The sequence below is a fragment of the Perca flavescens genome, chromosome 2 (genome assembly GCF_004354835.1).
Source record: "Perca flavescens isolate YP-PL-M2 chromosome 2, PFLA_1.0, whole genome shotgun sequence".
NCBI lineage: Eukaryota > Metazoa > Chordata > Actinopteri > Perciformes > Percidae > Perca > Perca flavescens.
The window spans coordinates 8187601-8208836 of record NC_041332.1 but is presented as its reverse complement, the minus strand read 5'-3'; the positions used below and the strand labels follow the sequence as shown (position 1 = coordinate 8208836).

Below are 21236 nucleotides of genomic sequence, written 5' to 3'. Positions count from 1 at the left end.
CCATTTTTTATTGGACCAAAGTTTAGTCTTTTGATCCAGACCCGTGGTCCGGGGGAGGTTCACACCTGTAATTTTGGTTCGGATCAAACTGAAAGTCCAAAAGTCCGGACCAAATGAGGTAGGTGTGAAACTTGTAGGATGTCTTTAAAGTTATAAGACCAGTTTGATGACAGTGAATGCAGTGCCGGTGACAGGTTAAGTAGTCCAGGTGGGTTCTGGTGTTCCAGATTAACTGGTGTTTGAATGAAGTGTGAGAGACAGATGTGTTGGGCGTGGCCAATGAGGACCCATTGTTGACTAACCAGGAAATCATTATAATGCCTCCCACTCACCAATTCATCAGTGTTTTTGCGATAAACTGACATGAGCGGGTTCCTGGGACATTACAATAGTCGACAGACATACATACACACAACAGCTGTTGCCATAACGATTATACCATACTTACATACTTTGGGATAATTATTATTACAGTCTTTGCTTTTCTTGGTAGGTTTCTGCTCTGTTCACTCTGAGGTCAGGTTGATGTTGCGTTAGGTGTGTCAAGTAAAAAGAAAAGCAGAACACTGAGGTCAGAGAGTACAGAAGGAACCAGCAGGGTTGGGCTCAGATGTGTGATGAATAAAGAGAAGTTAAGACGGTATGTGATGACTTCACTCTGAGACTAATATACCTCCAAAAATCTTCACTGTGATAAAAGTGAGCTGTCGTTTCTACAACCAGGGTCATCTTTAGATGAGATTTAACACTAATAGGATTTTAAAGATATTTCTGAATTAAACCAGGGTTACCATGAATATGAATGAATAATAATGGATTACAGATAATAGTAATTATTAGAGTACATTTCTTGGTTAGTTTCCTCTCTTTTCACTCTGAGGTCAGGTTGATGCTGAGTGTGAAAACTAAAGAGAAATGCAGAACAATGAAGTCAGAGAGTACAGAAGGAACTAGCAGGGTTGGGCTCCCTCCAAAAACATCAACATGATAAAAGCGAGCTATCAGATTAAACAGTAATATGTTTTCACAGAGTGAGGAGGGAACAGTTCTGAATAAACGCCACAATATTCTCTGTTTACAGCATGTAAAAGTGCTTAGCACACAGTTACTTCATGCAAAGGACAAAAGTCAAAGATGCTGGCCAACACAAGAGAAGATCCTCCTAAAATCCAACTGACCCAAAACAAACAAAACTGATAACATCTGGTGAGTTTCCACAATTGTACACCAAACTACTATCTGTAGCGTTTCTGGAAGTTTACCTTTCACACAACTCTGATCCACTTATTCACACATAATTACCTCCAGTCCCACATTTTCCCAGAATCCCTCTTTTAAAGAATGAATGTAACTGTAGATATACAGTACCTGACACAGAGAGGAGGAAGACAACAAATCCACTCGCTGCTGCAGTTAAACTCATAGCTGCTCCTCTCATCTCTCTGTGTGAGACAATAAAACCTGTCAGCAGATAAAATAATGTACACAGGAGGTATACAGTATCAATAAACTAATCAATAAACTGTTTCTACTTACAATGAAGACGGACGTCGTCTTTAAAGATGCCTCTCCTCTGTTGTCAGTAAGCAGAAGACAGATATCAGGCTGGTAAAGACTACATTTCCTTCCTCTTTGGATCATTAATATGCAGGAAGACCCAAATGCCAGTACATACAGTACCCACAACACAATAAAGTTATGTTGTTTTACAAACAATAAACTTCAAAAAAGAGAGTAAGAAACTAATATTGACCTGTTGTTAGAAAACCTGTTTCACCACCAACATCCCACCGACACCAGAAAAGAGCATTCATAAAGAGAAGAGAAAAACAGACAGACAGTTCATCTCTATGTGCACTGATTCAGGATGTCACACAGTCTGCAGGTGTAGTGATGGAACAGGAATGTATTTGACCTGTGAACCATGAGGCAGTTACATTGAACAGAATGAAGAGCAGAGTATTAATCATAAGAGGGGAATGGAAAATGACATCATTGTTTTTTCTTAGTTTGTCTCTTCTCTGTTCTCTCTGTGGTCAGGATGCTAAATGCAGAACACTGAGGTGTGACAAACTCACATGTATGTTAGTGTTAACTAAACATGGACATGTAAAAAGACAAGGGGTAAAAAGTATGCCAGTACAGAAAAAGGAAGGAACAAACGTTGTTTAAACCCGATCTGAAAACATAACCTCCTTGGCCTAATATTTGAAAAAACATTAAGACCTCCCAGCATGCAGCCAAATAAAAGATAAACTACCTGCATGTCTAGATACCACAGGAGGTAAAGGAGAAAATGTGTCTCTTTGTAGTTTGGGTGGAGTCAGCCTTCAAAGCAGACAGTGGAGGGAGAGCTCAGAGTGATGGAGCCTGAATGGGCCAACACAGATACTGAATCAGGACCCTGAGACATTTTACCATCCATCCCTGATTGTTCATTCACATTTAAATTCACTTTTGGTTCTTTATTTTCACATTTCATGAGTGAAACTATTTGTTTAAGACTTTTACAATGGACATTTAATTTATTAAGAATTAGTTAGAAACTCCTTCAGCTGCACAGCTTCCAGGAAGGCTGCTCTCGTGTAGGTAACACTTTATTTGAAGGAGTGTTCATAAGACTGACATGACACTGACTGACATGTCATTATTATGACAGGAAACCGTTCATGAACATGAAGGATTCATTTTTAGTTCATGACTGTTATTAAGTGTCATTCAGTAAATTATGACACATTTAATGCAAAGTTAGCATTGTCTGAGATGTCTTTGTCATGACAACTTGACTTTAGCCAAGAAGAGGTTACCTTGTCCCATCCTGGTAGTGTTGGATTTGGTCCGGTGTGGCCCCAAATGGGTCCAAGTATACAGCTCTCCTCTCCTTAATGTACATGATCTATGGTAACAAAAATGACGACCCATCATACACCAGATGGTATATTGTGTCACAACCACATTTAACATTACCTACAATGAGTCCAGTGGTGATTGTGACATCCAGCCCCTGCTGCCACATCGTGCTGTGTAAGCTCCAACTACACATACAGAAGAACAAAATAAATGTATGAAGTTACAAAGACAGACAATCCATGAGTAGTCACTCTATTTAAAATTTAAGAATCCCCACTTACCCATCTTAAACCTTTAGCAATGCCATGCCAGACGGACGTCATGGCATAAGAATCAATAATGAGGGCTCCACACTTTCTGCCCACCATCGTGAGGTAGCTATTCATGATCTAACACTACAGTGTGGTATTGTGTCAACAAGCATGATGTGGAGCTACTTTGTTTTTACTGACATGTTCTTGTATCCTTGGATGGAGCTCGGGGCTTCTGTGATGAAGGCTCTGGCTGTGATGTTGTGGGTGGTGTAGCAGGTGTGGTGGATGTGTGGGTGCTGTGTATGTCTGTGCGTGTCTGTTGTTGACCAGCCAGAGGAGAAGGATCCAACACCTTAGTCAACTTTGCAGGGATCCTCTCTGACTGGAAATAATGTGTCAGCTGGTCTATGTTGATTTTCCTTCAGTTCCTTTTCTGAGGTCAGGTCAGCACTTTTGCCCTCCAGATGTTGGATGTGGTAGGGCCCCATCATGTCCGCCTCCAGCTTTCCCCCCTTACGCTGCTCCTGCCTGACATTCTTCCTCAACACGAGGTCCCCCACCCTGAAGTCATCTTCCAGACCGACCACTGCCTTTCTCTTGAGGACCCTGTCCTGGCTTGCCTTCATGTTATCTTTCACCTTTCTGTAAACTCCCTTCTGTTTTTTCAGCCCCTCACAGACTTCCTTATTATAGATGGCCTTGCTGACTTTGTCTTCGTCTACCGGCAACAAATCTCAGTTAGGAAATACAGCACATAGGTGAAAAGAAAACTAATTCACTTGATGTATGGCAACATTAGTGACTTACAGTGCACTCAATTGGCACCTCTGAGGGATACCTGGCCTCCCTCCCAAACATCAAATAAAAAGGGCTGTATTTTGTGGTAAGCTGCTTCTTTGTCCGGAGGCCAAACATGGTGGGCTGCAGGAACTTATCCCACTGTTTGGGCCGTTCAGACACCAGCTTGTTGAGGGACCTGAAGAGCAGTAATGAAGTACAGGCATGAGTGAATCTCCCCGGTCTCCCCTACTTCATAACAATCCAACAGGGACTGGATGTCTGGCTGTTCCTAAGTACCGCTTTTGACGAGTGGATGAGGTTCAGGTGTGGTGACTGGATCAGTACCAGGTGTGTGGAAGACCCAGGCCAGGCACGCCACCAAACCCACTGCCAGAGGAGAGATAGAGTGGTTAGAGGTTTGGTTTACACAGAATAGACAGACCACACCCAAGCATACTACACATAAAGACAAACAACACAAACACAATCACTCACAAGTGTCACGGCCGGGGATTCATGACAAATAGTTCACATTGGTGACCGACATCTTTGATAACAATAACAAACTCTTTAAATCAACTTGTTTTAGTTGAAGAAAAGCTCATAATTAGAGAGTGGTACTATTACTATGGACTTTTATTCCGAAAAGGCTTCACATTTACACATAAATCTTTTTACAGCTCCTTCACTTGTTGTAGAAGCTGTTTATTTGAATCAGACAGGAACACTTGGGAAATGTAACATGTAGGAAGCTCTTACTGGGCTTACTGCTATGTTTGATTTCTATGTGTGAAAATCTAAACTGTACATGGAGTAATAAGTGATGATTTCAGTTCACTGTCTCTGATTTGAACCAACTTTATTGGCTCTGTCAACCAGGACAGGTACAAACCCAGAGGCTGCTCAGGAGTTTTGAAAAGTTATTTATTACGTAGAATTTCAAAAATACATTTAGCATAATTTAATCCTTAATGTCTATAAAATGACTAACTCTTTTGTTTTTACATTTTATTCATTCATTTGCAAATCAAGTCCAAAAACAAAATGCATTACATACAGCACAGTTAATCATTAGTTACTGAAGCATATTCCACTCTCAAAGGCATGAGCTCCTTTCTATGCAATCATTGGAATCAAAACACAACAGAAGGCTCAGCCCAGTTAACTTTAAAAAAAGATTGAAGTGTGCCTAATTATATACACAGCACATGCTATATAAATATACTATATATGATATACCCTAAAAGGGAAAAAACTAACAAAGAAAACAAATATGAGCAAAATAAGCAAAACAAAGACACCAGCAACCAAAATAAGATATTATAAAAAATGTATGTTGCACATCATTTTTGTTTTTTGTTTTCTTTTTCTCCCCCTTATCCCATGCCAAAACTTTTTCAGATGAACTTTAAGATTTACAAAATAATTACTTTTTTAATATACACATACAAAATCAAATCATTTTCATCACTAAATGAAGTGCATCCTTCCTAGCCTTAAGCATAACATGGCCTAAAACTAACTCTGCAGTAGAAAATAAGCTTGCATATACATCAGTAAGTCACAGAACACCTGAGCATCAGCTGATCTGAACAATAAATCATGTTTGACACCTCGACATGATTCAGTTCAAGCTGCCAACAACACATTCTTCTAAACGTTGTGCTACATGCTGCTGCTGACTCCTACCTGCTGCTGCTACTCAAAACTGACAATAAAATCTTCTGGAGTTGAAGGTAAATGTATCCACTTCCCCCGCACCCTCCACAGCCTCGCTCTCCTCAGGGATATTTCAATGTCGTACTACTTTGTTTCCATCAGGTGAGTCCAGCCTCTGGTTCAGCTGCATCTGCAGAAAATCACATGAAACTGGTGTAAAGTTATGGATGGAACTGTGACTGTAAATCTGGAGTGGGCCTGTTTTATTTGATGCAGGAGGCTCTAACCTGACTGGACTTCACACCAGGTCTTCCTGCTCCTCTGGGTCTTCTGTCTGTGCTGCAGTGTCTGAGAAGTTCTCATAGTCAGGACAAGAGTCTAACTGATGGGGAGAGATGACAAAATGAGGACCTCGTTCATGAAAACTGCATATACTAAGATTTAATCAAAACAAAATGTCACATTTAAATGTAAATTATTTGCAAATATTGTGTCATGACCAAATACATTACTGGTTTCTACTCAGCAAGTTGTATTTTAAACATTTATGTCACCCCTTCTTTAGTTTTCAGAGCATGTATGAGCCAAGTGATATATGGGGAAGTTATGTCAATACTCTCTCACTCACTCACTCACTCACTCTTACTCACCTCTATCTCTACATGTTCATGTGGTCCAGTGGTGGAGCTCAGAGTTTTCTTCTGCCTGGATTGAGTCCAACAACAACAAATACAGAATGTATGACATTTATCATACTTAATCTAAAGTAACTGAAAGATAGTGGAATAAAATAAAAGAGCAGTGACTGAACTGAAGGATGTTTCTGGTTTTACCTCGCCCACAGACTCAGGAGCAGCAGAGGAATCAGCATCAGGACCACCACAGTCAGCCTGATGATATTCATTATCATTGTTAAATTCCCTGGAAATATAGACAGATATGTGATACACTTCATTAGTAGGATCAGATTGATGAATTTCTTTGCCAGGTGAGACTGTCTGTTAATCAGTCAGTCAGTGTCATCCACCTCTGACATGATGGAGGTTCCTCCCTGAACACACCTACAGAAAAACAGTCTGGAAATACACACAGGGAATGTTATTTTATTGTAACCAGTTATGGGCTGCTACATATTAACATGTGAATCAGGTCTGGTACAGTAAAGAGGTCTTTGTGCAGGTGAAAGTGGAGAATCTTACCTGCTACAACAATCAGATGTAAGGTGGAGTTCTGACTTCCTCTTCTGTTCTGGGCTACACAGTAATAATTCCCACTGTGTTCAGCTCTGAAGTCAGTGATGGTGAAGATCTGTCCTGATGCTTTTGGTGAGTCTTCATTCTCCTTGTACCAGGTGTAGTTAGCTGCTGGGTTAGCATCACTGCTACAGGTCAGATTCACTAAACTGCCCTCCACTATCTCAGCAGAGGGACTCACTGACACAGAGGGAAGCTTTGGACCATCTGGAGGAGAAAACATAGAACACATTTAACATTTCAGTTAAAGTGTAACTCTAGGCTATTTTTAGGGGTGCTGAAGCACCCGTAAAAATCATCTCAGCACCCCTGAAAATAAAGTCCTTATCATTGTGATTCTGTGAAATCGTTTAGGCTAGTGCTCAAACCTCATTACTTTTGCAAACCTGATTTTAGCGATGGAATAGGATAAATGAGGACAGGCTCAGCTCAGTTGTAGCTTAAAGTCAACAGCCTATCTGTGATTCCCTGAACGAGGGCGCCTCAGCCTACTGTTCAGTCTGCGCAGATAACTTTGGGGAATTCGGTCGTCAGAGTATGGCTACTTTCAACCACTGAAAAGGTATGGCTTTGAAAACGCTCTGATTGGTTTATTGCACGTGACGCCCAAACCACACCTAGCTACTTCAGACCAACCCATTTTAGATTTGCGCCGGGCGCAAGACTCATTTATCCCTACCGGTAAAATAGCAACAGCGCCCGAGATCCGCCCACAAAGCTACTTATGCTTTCACGCTTGATACTTTGATATGTTTGAAACTTCGACATTTAGGTCTCATTAAGCAATATCAAAAACATTTTTCACGAATCTGTTCCATTTACAATCTGTTTGCATTTCATTGAGCCACCTCCTGAAACATGGGGACAGTGGAGACTTCCAATTGAGTAATATTATTTTTTTAGCTGCAACCTTGCCTAGTCTAATAATTAGTGATGGTCAAATGAAGCTTCGCGAACCAGTGTCTTTACTTTCTGAGCTCACTAGATGGCGCTCTCTGTTCAAAGAAAAAGGTTAGATGAATGGCAATTCAATGGGTTTTCAAACCCTTTGTTGAACAGAGAGCGCCATCTAGTGAGCTCAGAAAGTAAAGACACTGGTTCACGAAGAAAAATGGGAACTGCTGTGTCCATTTAGAAGAGAGAAGTGTATGCGCATTGTGCACACGCTACATTATGGCCAAGCATGCGCCCCTAAAATAGCATCTGAATAACGCACCACTGACTTTAGACCAGGTTTTTCCTGGTCAGTGGCGGAATTGTTTTCTGAAACTGCTAAATATCACCACGTAACATTTGTGCCGGAACACGCCTCCTCTTTTCGCTGAACCGCCACCGGGAGCGCAAACACATTCCCTAATTTACCGACGGGAATCTGTGGAGGGAAAAGTCCGCCTTGTGTCGAGTGCAAAATAGGAATGATACATGAGTTGGTGTACAAAGGCAATTGCGCTGAGTGCAAGATAGGGCCCTGAGACTCTACCTTCCATTTGTGTGTGTATGTGTGCTTTTCTTTATTTTTTTTCATTTTCTTTTTTTCCATCTTTTTATCTTTTTTTATTGCTGTCTTGTCTTGTTTATTGTGTGACTGGTATGAGAAAGATTTTAAATGAAGTATCTGGAGGAGAAAACATGAACACATTCAACATTTCATTTAAACAGGAGTATGTTTTCATAGTGGAACATATTTAAATCAACACTAGTTCATAGAAACACAGAGTGGGTTGTGGAACTTACATATTACAAACTCAGAAACCACAACTTAAACCACTATCACCATGGATACTGACACTTGCTGATATAGGATAGTAAACAAGGAAATGTTTGGGGTTTAGTGTCTTTGGACACTGTCATGTCTACTGAGGACCTATGCTGGGTAAATTCTCCTCCATGATGTCCACAATCATCACTTCCACAATAAAACTTGATCAGACAGATCTTCTAACCCTAATCACTTGTTATTATTCAGGACTTTCAGGAAACATTGGACTTCACATGCAGTTAAGGTACAGTACAAAAGGTTAAAGGCTCCACTAGATGGTGTTATGTCAGAGGAAGACTGTAAGTAAACTCACACACTGAAGGAGAGCGAAGTCCTCATGTCCTCTTACAGCACAGGAAAAGCTGTCTGCAGGATCCAAGGAGGCTGTATAAGAAATAGACGTGTATCCCTGAATTTTCTGTCCATTCTTGTACCAGATGTAGGAAGGATGACCAGGTAGACGACAACTGCTCTGACACTTCAGCTTTGTCTGATTAGAAGACTTGCTCACCTGCACCTGGAGACCTGAATATGGAAAAGTCTTCATTTAAGACTGAACACACATGTATAAAAACACACGGACGCAGGTAACTTTCATAAGATGTTGAACACTTGTAAGTAAATTACAAAACGTTCAGATGGAAATGTTACCTGTGACAGACAGAGTGACTCCAGGATAACCAACATAGTTCCCACCCTGGTTTGTTGTGAACCTGAACTTGTACACAGCTGAGTCTCTCTCTCTCAGGTCTGAGATTCTCAGAGTACAGTCCTTGTTTTCAGAGTGATAATGCACACGACCTGAATACTCTGAGTCTGTTGTCAGATCCACAAACTGTTGAATAAACCAGACTCTCTGCTCAACTGTAGTATCAACACCACCTACAGCTGATGGGTATGTGTAGCTGCAGGGTATGTTCACTGTTGATCCTTTAACAGCACAGATCTGAGTAGAGGTGTAAGTCACTCCCAAGCCATTCTGACCCTTTATCACTGTAACACAGAGCACATCAGGAAGCACAATGAATTAATAACTTCAGTGCATCTGTCTAACAAGAACTGAATTAAAATATAGAATGTCAGAAAATGCCTGAAAAGTTTATCTTATGTGAACACATTTAACATTTAATTTAAAGACAAGTTTGTATTCCCGGTGGAACATAACTTAAGTGGACAATAGTTAACAGAAACAGAAAGTGGGTGATGGAGCTCAAATTTCCTCTATATTAGAAACTACATGGTGTCCTGTTACCATGGTTACTAGTTTAATCCTTTCTAACTGACGCAGTGAAGTAAACAAGGAAATGATTGAGGTTCAGTGTGTTTGGACACTGTCACGTCTACTGATGACCTCTGCTGGTTAATAAGATACATGAGGGCATTAAAGGTCCAGTGTGTAACGTTTTAGTTAGTTCATTATCAAAATCTGTGTTGCCCGTTCACAAACTTGTCCTTTTTCATGAATATTTACCACCACCATCAATTCCAAGTATTCCTTTTGACTTGAAATGTTACATTTGCATTCACATGAACTGGGGTAGACGCTCCATATTCATGCGCCATCTTGAAATACGTTAGCCGGTAAGGGACATACAGGACATACAGGACATACTGCTCCACCTTTCGCGTTTTCTCTGTCACATGATAAACTCCCAGGTGCTAATGCTGCTAACGGGTATCGTAGCTTCCCGGCCCCGGCAAGTTTGAAGAAGGAAACGTGGAGGACCACACGTATTCAAAATCCAAATTTTAGGAACAGGAGTCTTCTTCTTCGCCCAGAAAAAGAAAAAGGATATCGAAAAGAGAAAGAGACCGGCTTTTGAAGCGTGAAGGCTACAATAGCTGTAATATGTACTTTTAACTGCGTGGGACCAGAGAGTTGATTGCGATATATGATCTCAACGCTAGATGGCAGAAATTCCCACACATTGGACCTTTAAATAATGAGAATGTGTCAGACATGATTTTTCCTCCTGTGACATTTTCTTACATCATCGCTTCCACAAAGAAACTTGATCAGACAGATCTTCTAACACTAATAATTTGTAAATATTCAGGACTTATGAACATCTGACTTCATTCTTTTCACTCATGTTTTTGGATGTTTTAAAACCTGGACCAGTTAAGTGTTTTAATTTTTAAAAATAAAAGGTCAAGATTACTAAATAACACATTTTAACAATGAAAAATGTCATATAAAGACAAAAGTCTAAGGACAAATTTCCAGTGTGAGCTCTTATTTTCCAGCTTTACTTTACAGTGAGGTCAGGAAATAAGAGATCATTGATTAGTGATTTGGTTTTCATTCACTTCTGCACAATTATCACCAAATATCACAGAGTTACATGCAGTTAAGGTACAGTACAAAAAGTTAAAGGCTCCACTAGATGGTGTTATGTCAGAGGAAGACTGTAAGTAAACTCACACACTGAAGGAGAGGGGAAGTCCTCATGTCCTCTTACAGCACAGGAAAAGATGTCTGCAGGATCAAAGGAGGCTGAATAATAATCAGATGTTTGTCCCTGAATGTTCTGTCCATTCTTGTACCAGATGTAGGAAGGACGACCAGGTAGAGGACAACTGCTCTGACACTTCAGATCTGCCTGGTTAGGAGACTCGCTCACCTGCACCTGGAGACCTGAATAATAATAAGGACACTACTACTACTACTACTACTACTACTACTACTACTACTACTAATAATAATAATAATAATAATAATAATAATGAACAGAAGTCTTCATTTTAGACTGAACCCACCAACACATACACTTTCATAAGATATTGAACACTTGAAAGTGATTTATTAAATAATGTAGATAAAAATGTTACCTGCAGTGACTCCAGGTGAACCAATATATTTCCCACCTTGGTTTGTTGTGAACCTGAACTTGTACTCAGCTGAGTCTCTCTCTCTCAGGTCTGAGATTCTCAGAGTACAGTCCTTGTTTTCAGAGTGATACTGCACACGACCTGAATACTCTGAGACTGTTGTCAGGTCCACGGTTTCACCATTACCTAATTCAGTAAACCAGAATCTTTTCTCAACTTTGGTAACAAGGTCATTTATTCTGGATTGGTATGTGTAGCTGCAGGATATGTTCACTGTTGATCCCTTGAAGGCACAGATCTGAGTAGAGGTGTAAGTCACTCCCAAGTCATACTGACCCTGTATCACTGTAACACAGAGAACATCAGAGAGCACAATGAATTAATAACTTCAGATAACAATCATACTACCAACATGATCTAGGGAAAGGTAACCTGGACAAACTTAAAAATCCTCAATTATCAGACCAATTATCTGCAGCTATTAAAAAAGTCATAAAAAGTTCATCATCAAGCATCTGTCTAACTTAACTGTATTTAAGAATTTCATCAGGTTTTATCATAGTTTATTATAGTTGGGACATATAGGGATATGTGTTACTTCTGGTTTTGGTTTTGGTTATTTAATTTAAAAAAAACATTTGTGAAAATAAGCCTGAGCAGTGCTTCTTGCATGTCAACAAGAAAATACAAATACATTTTACAGACTCTTCTAGGATAGAGCAGATGTCTAAACACAAATGAAATGTCTTATCTGTGTTTCATCATAGTCGGGACACAGGAAAATGTGTTAAATTATTGTATTTAAATATATGTGTTAATTGTTTTGAAAAAATAAGCCTGAGAAGTGCTTCTTACATGTTAACAAAAAAAATACATTTACCAGACTCTTCTAGGATAGAGCAGAATTATACATAACATACATGTTTTAATTTATAGTCTACCTCCTGTTAAAAATAATACTTATGTTACTTTTTAAAGTTACATCAGAATTAAACCAAAGTGAACAGGCAAAGACAAGTCTAAACACAACGGAAGAGTTAAATAGGTTGAAAGTTGAAGAGCTGATATTTATTAATATACATATGTCACAGGGCAGAAGTCTATTTTTATTTGTACATGCTTTTATTGGATTTGCTGTGTTTTTATATTTTATAGTGCATGCTTTTATTCTGAAATGTGTGGTGTTTTTAATGTTGACTTCCGCCAGTGAACATTTTAGCAGGCCTAATCAGGCTAATGACTTTCGCCTGGGGGTGAGAGGGGGTTGATTGGCCCTTGTATAAAAAGGGCAGGACCTTAGAGGAGCCAGGAGAGAGGGGCACATGGGAGAAGGAGAGGCCATGGTGAAGATGAGGGAGGCCTGAGAGAGCACACCAGTGAAGATGCTGAGATATGACAGGGCATTTGGAACAGGTGGTGAAGCTGACAGGAGATCAGATGAAGACACACAGAAAGACAACCTTAGAGAGCCCTGAAGCTACAGCGAAGAAACACAAACACCGTCCGCTAGCGGCAAAAAGTGTGAGAGAGTGAAACCTCTCCTTCCCGCATAAGTCCCTTTTTAGACCGGTGTTAGGTGGTGGTAAACGTCATGAAGTGGTAGCAGTTGCTAAGGACGTGTTACTGGCCGCAGTTTTCTGTTACAGGTTATGCCCGAGGAAAGCCGCACAAGGAGAGGAAACTGGTTGCCAGCAGAACCCTGTGGACATTTTAAAGTCAAGACTCCCGTTCTGTTTGGACTGTTTTTTAGTTTGATTTTTAGTTTTTAAATCTTTGGGGGGTTTTTTTAAGTAATTTTTATTGTTTTATCCTTTTGTTAAAATAAATGTTTTACTCCTTTTTGTTTTTACTCATTGTTTTGAATACACCGTGTTTTACTGCTGTCCCCCGGTACAAAGGACCTGTTTTAATCTTTGACTTTTAGTTTTTAATTGTTGTAGTTTTTAAAGAGGTCCTAGGCCTCAGTATCAAATACCTAGGCGGCGTTGTTGGTCCTTTCTTACCCATATTTATATATTTTATACCAACATCCCCCCCTAACCCCCTACGACCTTTAAAACACATACATAATACATTATAGGGATAATAAGTATATGAATCTGTACATTTCCTGGTTAGTTTCCTCTCTGTTCACTCTGTGGTCATGTTGATGCTGAGGTAATTGTGAAGACTGAAAAAAGCAAAACACTGAGGTCATCAGGCTCAGATGTGTGATGAATAAAGAGAAGTTGAGACGGTATGGGAGACTTCACTGACCAGTATTCCTTTAAAATTAATTTCACCGTGATTTAAAAGTGAGCTGTTTCTACAACCAGGGTCGTCTTTAGAACAGATTAAACAGTAACATGTTTTCACTGAGTATAAAACCCACAATATTCTGTTTACAGCATGTAAAAGTGCTTAGCACACAGTTACTTAATACAAAAGTCAAAGATGATGGCCAACACAAGAGAAGATCCTGCTGATATCCAATTCACACAAAAACAATCAAAATTGTAAACAAAACTAATATTTGTAGCGTTTCTGGGAAGTTTGCCTTTCACACTTACCCACCTATTTCCACATGACCTTCAGTCCAACATTTTCCCAGAATCCCTCTTTTAAAGAATGAATGTTGCTGATGTATTCTCTGCTCTGATAGCCGACAGCTGTCTGCTCTGAGCACATTCACCGTCACACACTCTCTCATGTAGCTTACACACTAAGCACCGAGCTATTCCTTTAAGGAGCTTCTCCGGTCTTGTAACACAAGGAGAGCCTGCCAGAGCTTCTTGTATTTGGTCCGAAAGTCCGAACCATCTAAAAAATTCTTTCACACTATAAACAAACCGGACCATGGTTCAGTTTGGTCCAGACCGAGACCGCCTCTTTTTAATCGGACCAGAATTTGGTCTTTTGATCCAGACCGTGGTCCGGGGGAGGTTTCACACCTGGAATTTTGGTTCGGATCAAACTGAAAAGTCCAAAAGTCCGGACCAAATGAGGTAGGTGTGAAAACGCCCTAAGATATCTTTAAAGTTATAAGACCAGTTTGACGACAGTGAATGCAGTACCGAGGTGACAGGTTAAGTAGTCCAGGTGGGTTCTGGTTTTCCAGATTAACTGGTGTTTGAATGAAGTGGCGGCAGAGACAGATGTGTTGGAGGCGTGGCCAATGAGGACCCATTGCTGACTAACCAGGAAATCATCGCGTTGCCTCCCACTCACCAATTCATCGGTGTTTTGTGATAAACTGACATGAACAGGTTCCTGGGACATTACAATCGTCCCGACAGACATACATGCATACAACAGCCGTTGCCATAACGATTATACCATACTTTACATACTTTGGGATAATGATTACAGTCTTTGGTTTTCTTGGTAGGTTTCTGCTCTGTTCACTCTGAGGTCAGGTTGATGTTGCATTAGGTGTGTCAAGTAAAAAGAAAAGCAGAACACTGAGGTCAGAGAGTACAGAAGGAACCAGCAGGGTTGGGCTCAGATGTGTGATCAATAAAGAGAAGTTGAGACGGTATGTGATGACTTTACTGTGAGACTAATATCCCTCCAAAAACATCAACATGATAAAAGCGAGCTATCAGATTAAACAGTAATATGTTTTCACAGAGTGAGGAGGGAACAGTTCTGAATAAAAGCCACAATATTCTCTGTTTACAGCATGTAAAAGTGCTTAGCACACAGTTACTTCATACAAAAGACAAAAGTCAAAGATGCTGGCCAACACAAGAGAAGATGCACCTAAAATCCAACTGACCCAAAACAAACAAAATTGATAAAACTACTATTTGGTGAGTTTCCACAATTGTATACCAAACTACTATCTGACGAGCTGGGTTTCTGAACCTTACCTTTCACACAACTCTGATCCACTTATTCACACATTTCCACATTACCTTCAGTCCCACATTTTCCCAGAATCCTCTTTTTAAAGAATGAATATAACTGTAGATATACAGTACCTGACACAGAGAGAAGGAAGACAACAAATCCACTCACTGCTGCAGTTAAACTCATAGCTGCTCCTCTCATCTCTCTGTGTGAGACAATAAAACATGTCAGCAGATAAAATAATGTACACAGGAGGTATACAGTATCAATAAACTAATCAATAAACTGTTTCTACTTACAATGAAGACGGACGTCGTCTTTTTAAAGATGCCTCTCCTCTGTTGTCAGTAAGCAGAAGACAGATATCAGGCTGATAAAGACTACATTTCCTTCCTCTTTGGATCATTAATATGCATGAAGAGCCAAATGCCAGTACATACAGTACCCACAACACAATAAAGTTATGTTGTTTTACAAACTATAAACTTCAAAAAAGAGAGTAAGAAACTAATATTGACCTGTTGTTAGAAAACCTGTTTCACCACCAACATCCCACCGACACCAGAAAAGAGCATTCATAAAGAGAAGAGAAAAACAGACAGACAGTTCATCTCTATGTGCACTGATTCAGGATGTCACACAGTCTGCAGGTGTAGTGATGGAACAGGAATGTATTTGACCTGTGAACCATGAGGCAGTTACATTGAACAGAATGAAGAGCAGAGTATTAATCATAAGAGGGGAATGGAAAATGACATCATTGTTTATTCTTAGTTTGTCTCTTCTCTGTTCTCTCTGTGGTCAGGTTGCTTCTCTTTGCAGAGAAATGCAGAACACTGAGGTTTGACAAACTCACATGCATGTTAGTGTTAACTAAACATGGACATGGAACAAAACAAGTGGTAAAAGTATAAGGTAAAAAGTATTTTTAATGACTTTGGCTTGTTTAGGTGGATCTGTTGGATAAACTGTGTGTATAAAAAATGGGATAAAACAGGAAACTAGAAGGGAAACTCTGAGAGTGCAGACCTTTCATAATGCTAATGCAGTGAGATTTTTCCCAGTCTGAAACACATTTTTCTGATTATTCCGACACCACACACATGCAACACAAATGCCCTATCTCACAATGTTAATATAAGTGAGAAATAATTTGTGTATCCTAACCGTAGTTCGGATCAGCTCCAAAATGTAATGGTTTCTTCCTAGGGCCGATCTACACCCTTTCACCAGGTTTCATGAAAATGGGGCCAGTACATTTTCTGTAACTCTGTTGACAGACAGAAAAAGGAAGGAACAAACAGACGGACAGACAAACTGAGTCGAAAACATTTGGCCTAACATTTGAAAAATCAAAACCCACATGGCCGTTTCTGAGACGCAGGCACCGCAGTTGCTTTTCACTGACTGCAAGACCCAGGCGGACCCAGGGCATGCTGGGATATGCCGGCCTCTCAGCTGATCTAACAGCTGATTGGTTCAGAATCGACTCAACATGATGACATTTTATATCAACTTTTTATTGATTTTGATTTAGAGGGATTTTAACTGCTATTTGTCTGATTTAAAGGCTTATTCTGTACAAACCACATGTTGTGTGGCTGATAGTTACGTTTAGAAGTCAGAGAGACTAAATCTGTTCAGATTACAGATCATCTACAGTGTAAATCAGCAACACATCCCTTTTGCATTTTGACAGCTACTCTGTCATAATAAAAACAACTGGAGACTGTGTAGGAGCTGATGGATGGACAGGGGCGATTCTAGGATCCGACCTTTGGGGGGGAGCTCAGCCCCTAATGAAAAGTTGATAGCATTTAAGCTAGTGGGGTCCGGGGGCATGCCCCCGTAAGATTTTTTTTTTTTTTTTTTTTTTTTAAACCCTTAAATCATGACTTCTGGTGAGTTTTGGGGAAAGAAATAGACAGATTGAGACATGCAATTATGAAAAACTATCAACAGATTCAAGGCATCTGCTGTGAAAAAAGATTGAAACTACAAAGCGTGATTATTGCAGCACACATACCCAGGGGCGTCGGACTGGGGGGAAAAGGGGACTGGGTACCCAGGACCCTCATGTGAGGAGGGCCCAAAAAGATGCTAGAATTAATAGCTGTGGATGCGGGGAGGGGCCCGTAGAAAATGCCTTTCTACAGGAACCAGAATTTTGAGCTACACCCCTGCACATACATTGAACTGGTAAAATAAGCCTTAACATATATTTAGACAGGATTATTCATTTTTCTGCTGTTAATTTTTAACTTTTTCATTTACATCATTGATAGAAACTGATATGGTTATACAGCTAAATGATGAATAATCTAATCTAATAATGCCTCTGAACCAGATGGGGAAGATCCAACATCTCTTTTTCTTAAGAGCCTCATCCTCCATGAAATGCATATGTAAATATAATGTGAATGGAATATTTGAAGTGTTTTTGCCCATATAAGATATGTCCACTTTCTCACCTGGTTTTCGAGGTCCCTCTCTTTGTCCACTCTCCATCCTTCTCTCTCTCTCTTCATCCTCCTCTCTCCTTCCCTCTGTCATATCACTGACAAAACACAGTAGTCCTACTATATATATATATATATATATATATATATATATATATATATATATATATATATATATATATGTCTTATAGGCTACCTAGCCATTTCCTCACCTTGTTCATCATGCTCTCTCTGCCCTTCTCCCTCTCTATTCTCCTCACTCCTTTGTGCTGTCAACCAGAAGGCAAATGTAATCGACTAATCAACAGAGTATGTACATGTAGGCTACCAAAGTTTATAAATTCACCTATTTATAACATATGTGAACATGGGGCTGCTGTTCAATGCAGTGGGATAATGTTAAAGGCTTATCTTATACTTTCTCACCTGAACCTGAATGTTTTCTTTAACAAAAGAAACGTATATATCCATCTATGGGGAAACAGACTGAGTCAGGGTTTGTTGTTCCAGTTCTGATATGAATGAGTCTGATGACCAGTCAGGTCAAATTATTTATGTTTCATTTGCATTGTGTCACAACCTGGCTCAAAGGCCATGACAAAAGAGGGAGCGAGGCATCATAAATTATCAAAAGTGATTTATTTAACAAAAGAATGAACTAAACAGAACTTAACTATAACTTAAATAAACCCAAAACAAGATGTAGCAGGCGGGGTGATCAGGCCATGGTTGATGTCTGGAGTGTAGTGAAGAGAAGAGAGTTTAGTCTGACCAGGTGGAGCTTTATCAGCTCACAGCTCCCAGGTGCACCAGATCTGCAATCAACTGAAACAAAGATGGAAACAAAGATGGGTAAGACCAGAGAGGTATCACTCCCACAGAGAGGCCCTGCCAGATTACACAGGGCCGGCACACAGGCACAGTTAAATATAAGAAAGTGTCTGGTAGGGAGGTAACTTCAACGGCGGCGCTATATGGTATTTTTAGCGGTGCTCAAGCTGTTACGGCAGGCTATTAATAGCACACTTAAAAATTCGTAGGCTAGCTACTCCTAAGCTACATTTGCCTACAGTTAGCAATTTTGTCTAACATTGATCAACAAAATTGGACTCCGTGGTGAATAATAAGCCAGGCTAATTCATATATAATTGCCATCATTGTGATCAGGGATCACAGATTGGTTCCACAAATATTACAACTGTAATGTTCATTCAATTAGATTTAATTTTCACTCCATTAGCCATGCCTTTTCAGTGGTTGAAAGTAGCCATACTCTGACGACCGAATTCCCCAAAGTTATCTGCGCAGACTGAACAGTAGGCTGAGGCGCCCTCATTCAGGGTATCGCAGATAGGCTGTTGACTTTAAGCTACAACTGCGCTGAGCCTGTCCTCATTTATCCTATTCCATCGCTAAAATCAGGTTTGCAAAAGTAATGAGGTTTGAGCACTAAACGATTTCACAAAATCACAATGATAAGGACTTTATTTTTCAGGGGTGCTGAGATGATTTTTTAGGGGTGCTTCGGTTGGTCTATGTTGATTTTCCTTCAGTTCCTTTTCTGAGGTCAGGTCAGCACTTTTGCCCTCCAGATGTTGGATGTGGTAGGGCCCCATCATGTCCTCCTCCAGCTTTCCCCCCTTACACTGCTCCTGCCTCACATTCTTCCTCAACACGAGGTCCCCCACCCTGAAGTCATCTTCCTGACCGACCATTGTCTTTCTCTTGCGGACTTTGACCCATGGCCTTGCTGACTTTGTCTTTGTTTACCTGCAACAAATCACAGTTAGGAAATACAGCAAATAGATGAAAAGAAAACTAATTCAGTTGATGTATGGCAACATTAGTGACTTACAGTGCACTCAATTGGCACCTCTGAGGGATACCTGGCCTCCCTCCCAAACATCAAATAAAAAGGGCTGTATTTTGTGTTAAGCTGCTTCTTTGTCCGGAGGCCAAACATGGTGGGCTGCAGGAACTTATCCCACTGTTTGGGCCGTTCAGACACCAGCTTGTTGAGGGACCTGAAGAGCAGTAATGAAGGACAGGAATGAGTGAATCTCCCCGGTCTCCCCTACTTCATAACGGTCCAGCGAGGACTGGATGTCTGGCTGTTCCTAAGTACCGCTTTCGACAAGCGGATGAGGTTCAGGTGTGGTGATTGGATCAGCGCCAGTTGGCAAAATTACAAATCCCACGAAGCAGCTCGATTGGTTGGGGTTAGTCATTTCACCTCGAGTGGTTAAGGTTAGGTTTGGTTTAAAACGCAGCACCCAGGATGGGTGCTACGAGGGGCACGGGCACAAGGGGACCACTGGTGTGAATAAAACACTTTAAAGAACTCCTTAAAAAAACGGGTTTGGTTACATAAAAAAGAGGGGGCTGTTTAAAAGACCAGATATTAAAAGAAGGTTAAAAGAACCACTGGACAGGAAGAACAGCGGGAAATTAAAAACTTTAAATAAAAGGTCACCTCCACAACTAACCTGGTGTCTCTCCTAGAAATTAATTAGTTAGTTAGTTAGTTAGTTAGTTAGTTAGTTAGTTAGTTAGTTAGTTAGTTAGTTAGGGGATTGGTCAGGGGATAGGACCTGTACATGTAAGCATGGACGCCTGGCCAATTGTAGTGTGTGAATGCTAATGAAGGGCGGGTCTTGGCGTGGCCATAGTGGGATTCGTAATATCGGCGCCAGGTGTGTGGAAGACCCAGGCCAGGCACGCCCCCAAACTCACTGCCAGCGGAGAGATAGAGGGAGACACACACACACCGAATAGACAGACCACACCCAAGCATACTACACATAAAGACAAACAACACAAACACAATCACTCACAAGTGTCACGGTCGGGGATTCATGACAAATAGTTCACATTGGTGACCGACATCTTTGATAACAATAACAAACTCTTTAAATCATCTTGTTTTAGTTGAACAAAAGCTCAAAATTAGAGAGCTGTATTATCACTATGGACTTTTATTTTCCGAAAAGGCTTCAAATTTACACATAAATCTTTTTGTACACTAATGTTTCACAGAGTTGTCCAACAGCTCCTTCACTTGTTGTAGAAGCTGTTTATTTGAATCAGACAGGAACACTTGGGAAATGTAACATGTAGGAAGCTCTTACTGGGCTTACTGCTATGTTTGATTTCTATGTGTGAAAATCTAAACTGTACATGGAGTAATAAGTGATGATTTCAGTTCACTGTCTCTGATTTGAACCAACTTTATTGGCTCTGTCAACCAGGACAGGTACAAACCCAGAGGCTGCTCAGGAGTTTGGAAAAGTTATTTATTATGTAGAATTTCAAAAATACATTTTGCATAACAACTTTAATCCTTAATGTCTATAAAATATCTAACTCTTTCTTTGGACGTATTTTTTTTTCCATTCATTTGCAAATCAAGTCCAAAAACAAAATACATTACATACAACACAGGTAACCATTAGTTACTGAAGCATATTCCACTCTCAAAGGCATGAGCTCCTTTCTATGCAATCATTGGAATCAAAACACAACAGAAGGCTCAGCCCAGTTAACTTTAAAAAAAGACAAT

General features: G+C 40.2%; 1 protein-coding gene and 1 long non-coding RNA gene across 2 annotated transcripts; both read right to left on the bottom strand.

Moving 5' to 3' along the window:
- Window positions 1-4923: 4923 nt before the first annotated feature.
- Window positions 4924-13394, bottom strand: LOC114546544 (B-cell receptor CD22-like). Its single transcript, XM_028565386.1, has 8 exons — window positions 13391-13394; window positions 11388-11732; window positions 10981-11193; window positions 6743-7003; window positions 6377-6464; window positions 6194-6248; window positions 5831-5921; window positions 4924-5733 (listed from the first exon to the last, which is right to left on the bottom strand). Exons 1-8 carry the CDS (start codon window positions 13392-13394, stop codon window positions 5702-5704), a joined length of 1089 nt encoding a protein of 362 aa, XP_028421187.1. The 3' UTR covers window positions 4924-5701.
- A 4903-nt stretch (window positions 13395-18297) lies between these two features.
- Window positions 18298-19835, bottom strand: LOC114563465 (uncharacterized). The gene is made up of 2 exons (XR_003693626.1): window positions 19533-19835; window positions 18298-18502 (listed from the first exon to the last, which is right to left on the bottom strand). It is a non-coding gene; the product is annotated as an uncharacterized LOC114563465 (long non-coding RNA).
- Window positions 19836-21236: the final 1401 nt, after the last annotated feature.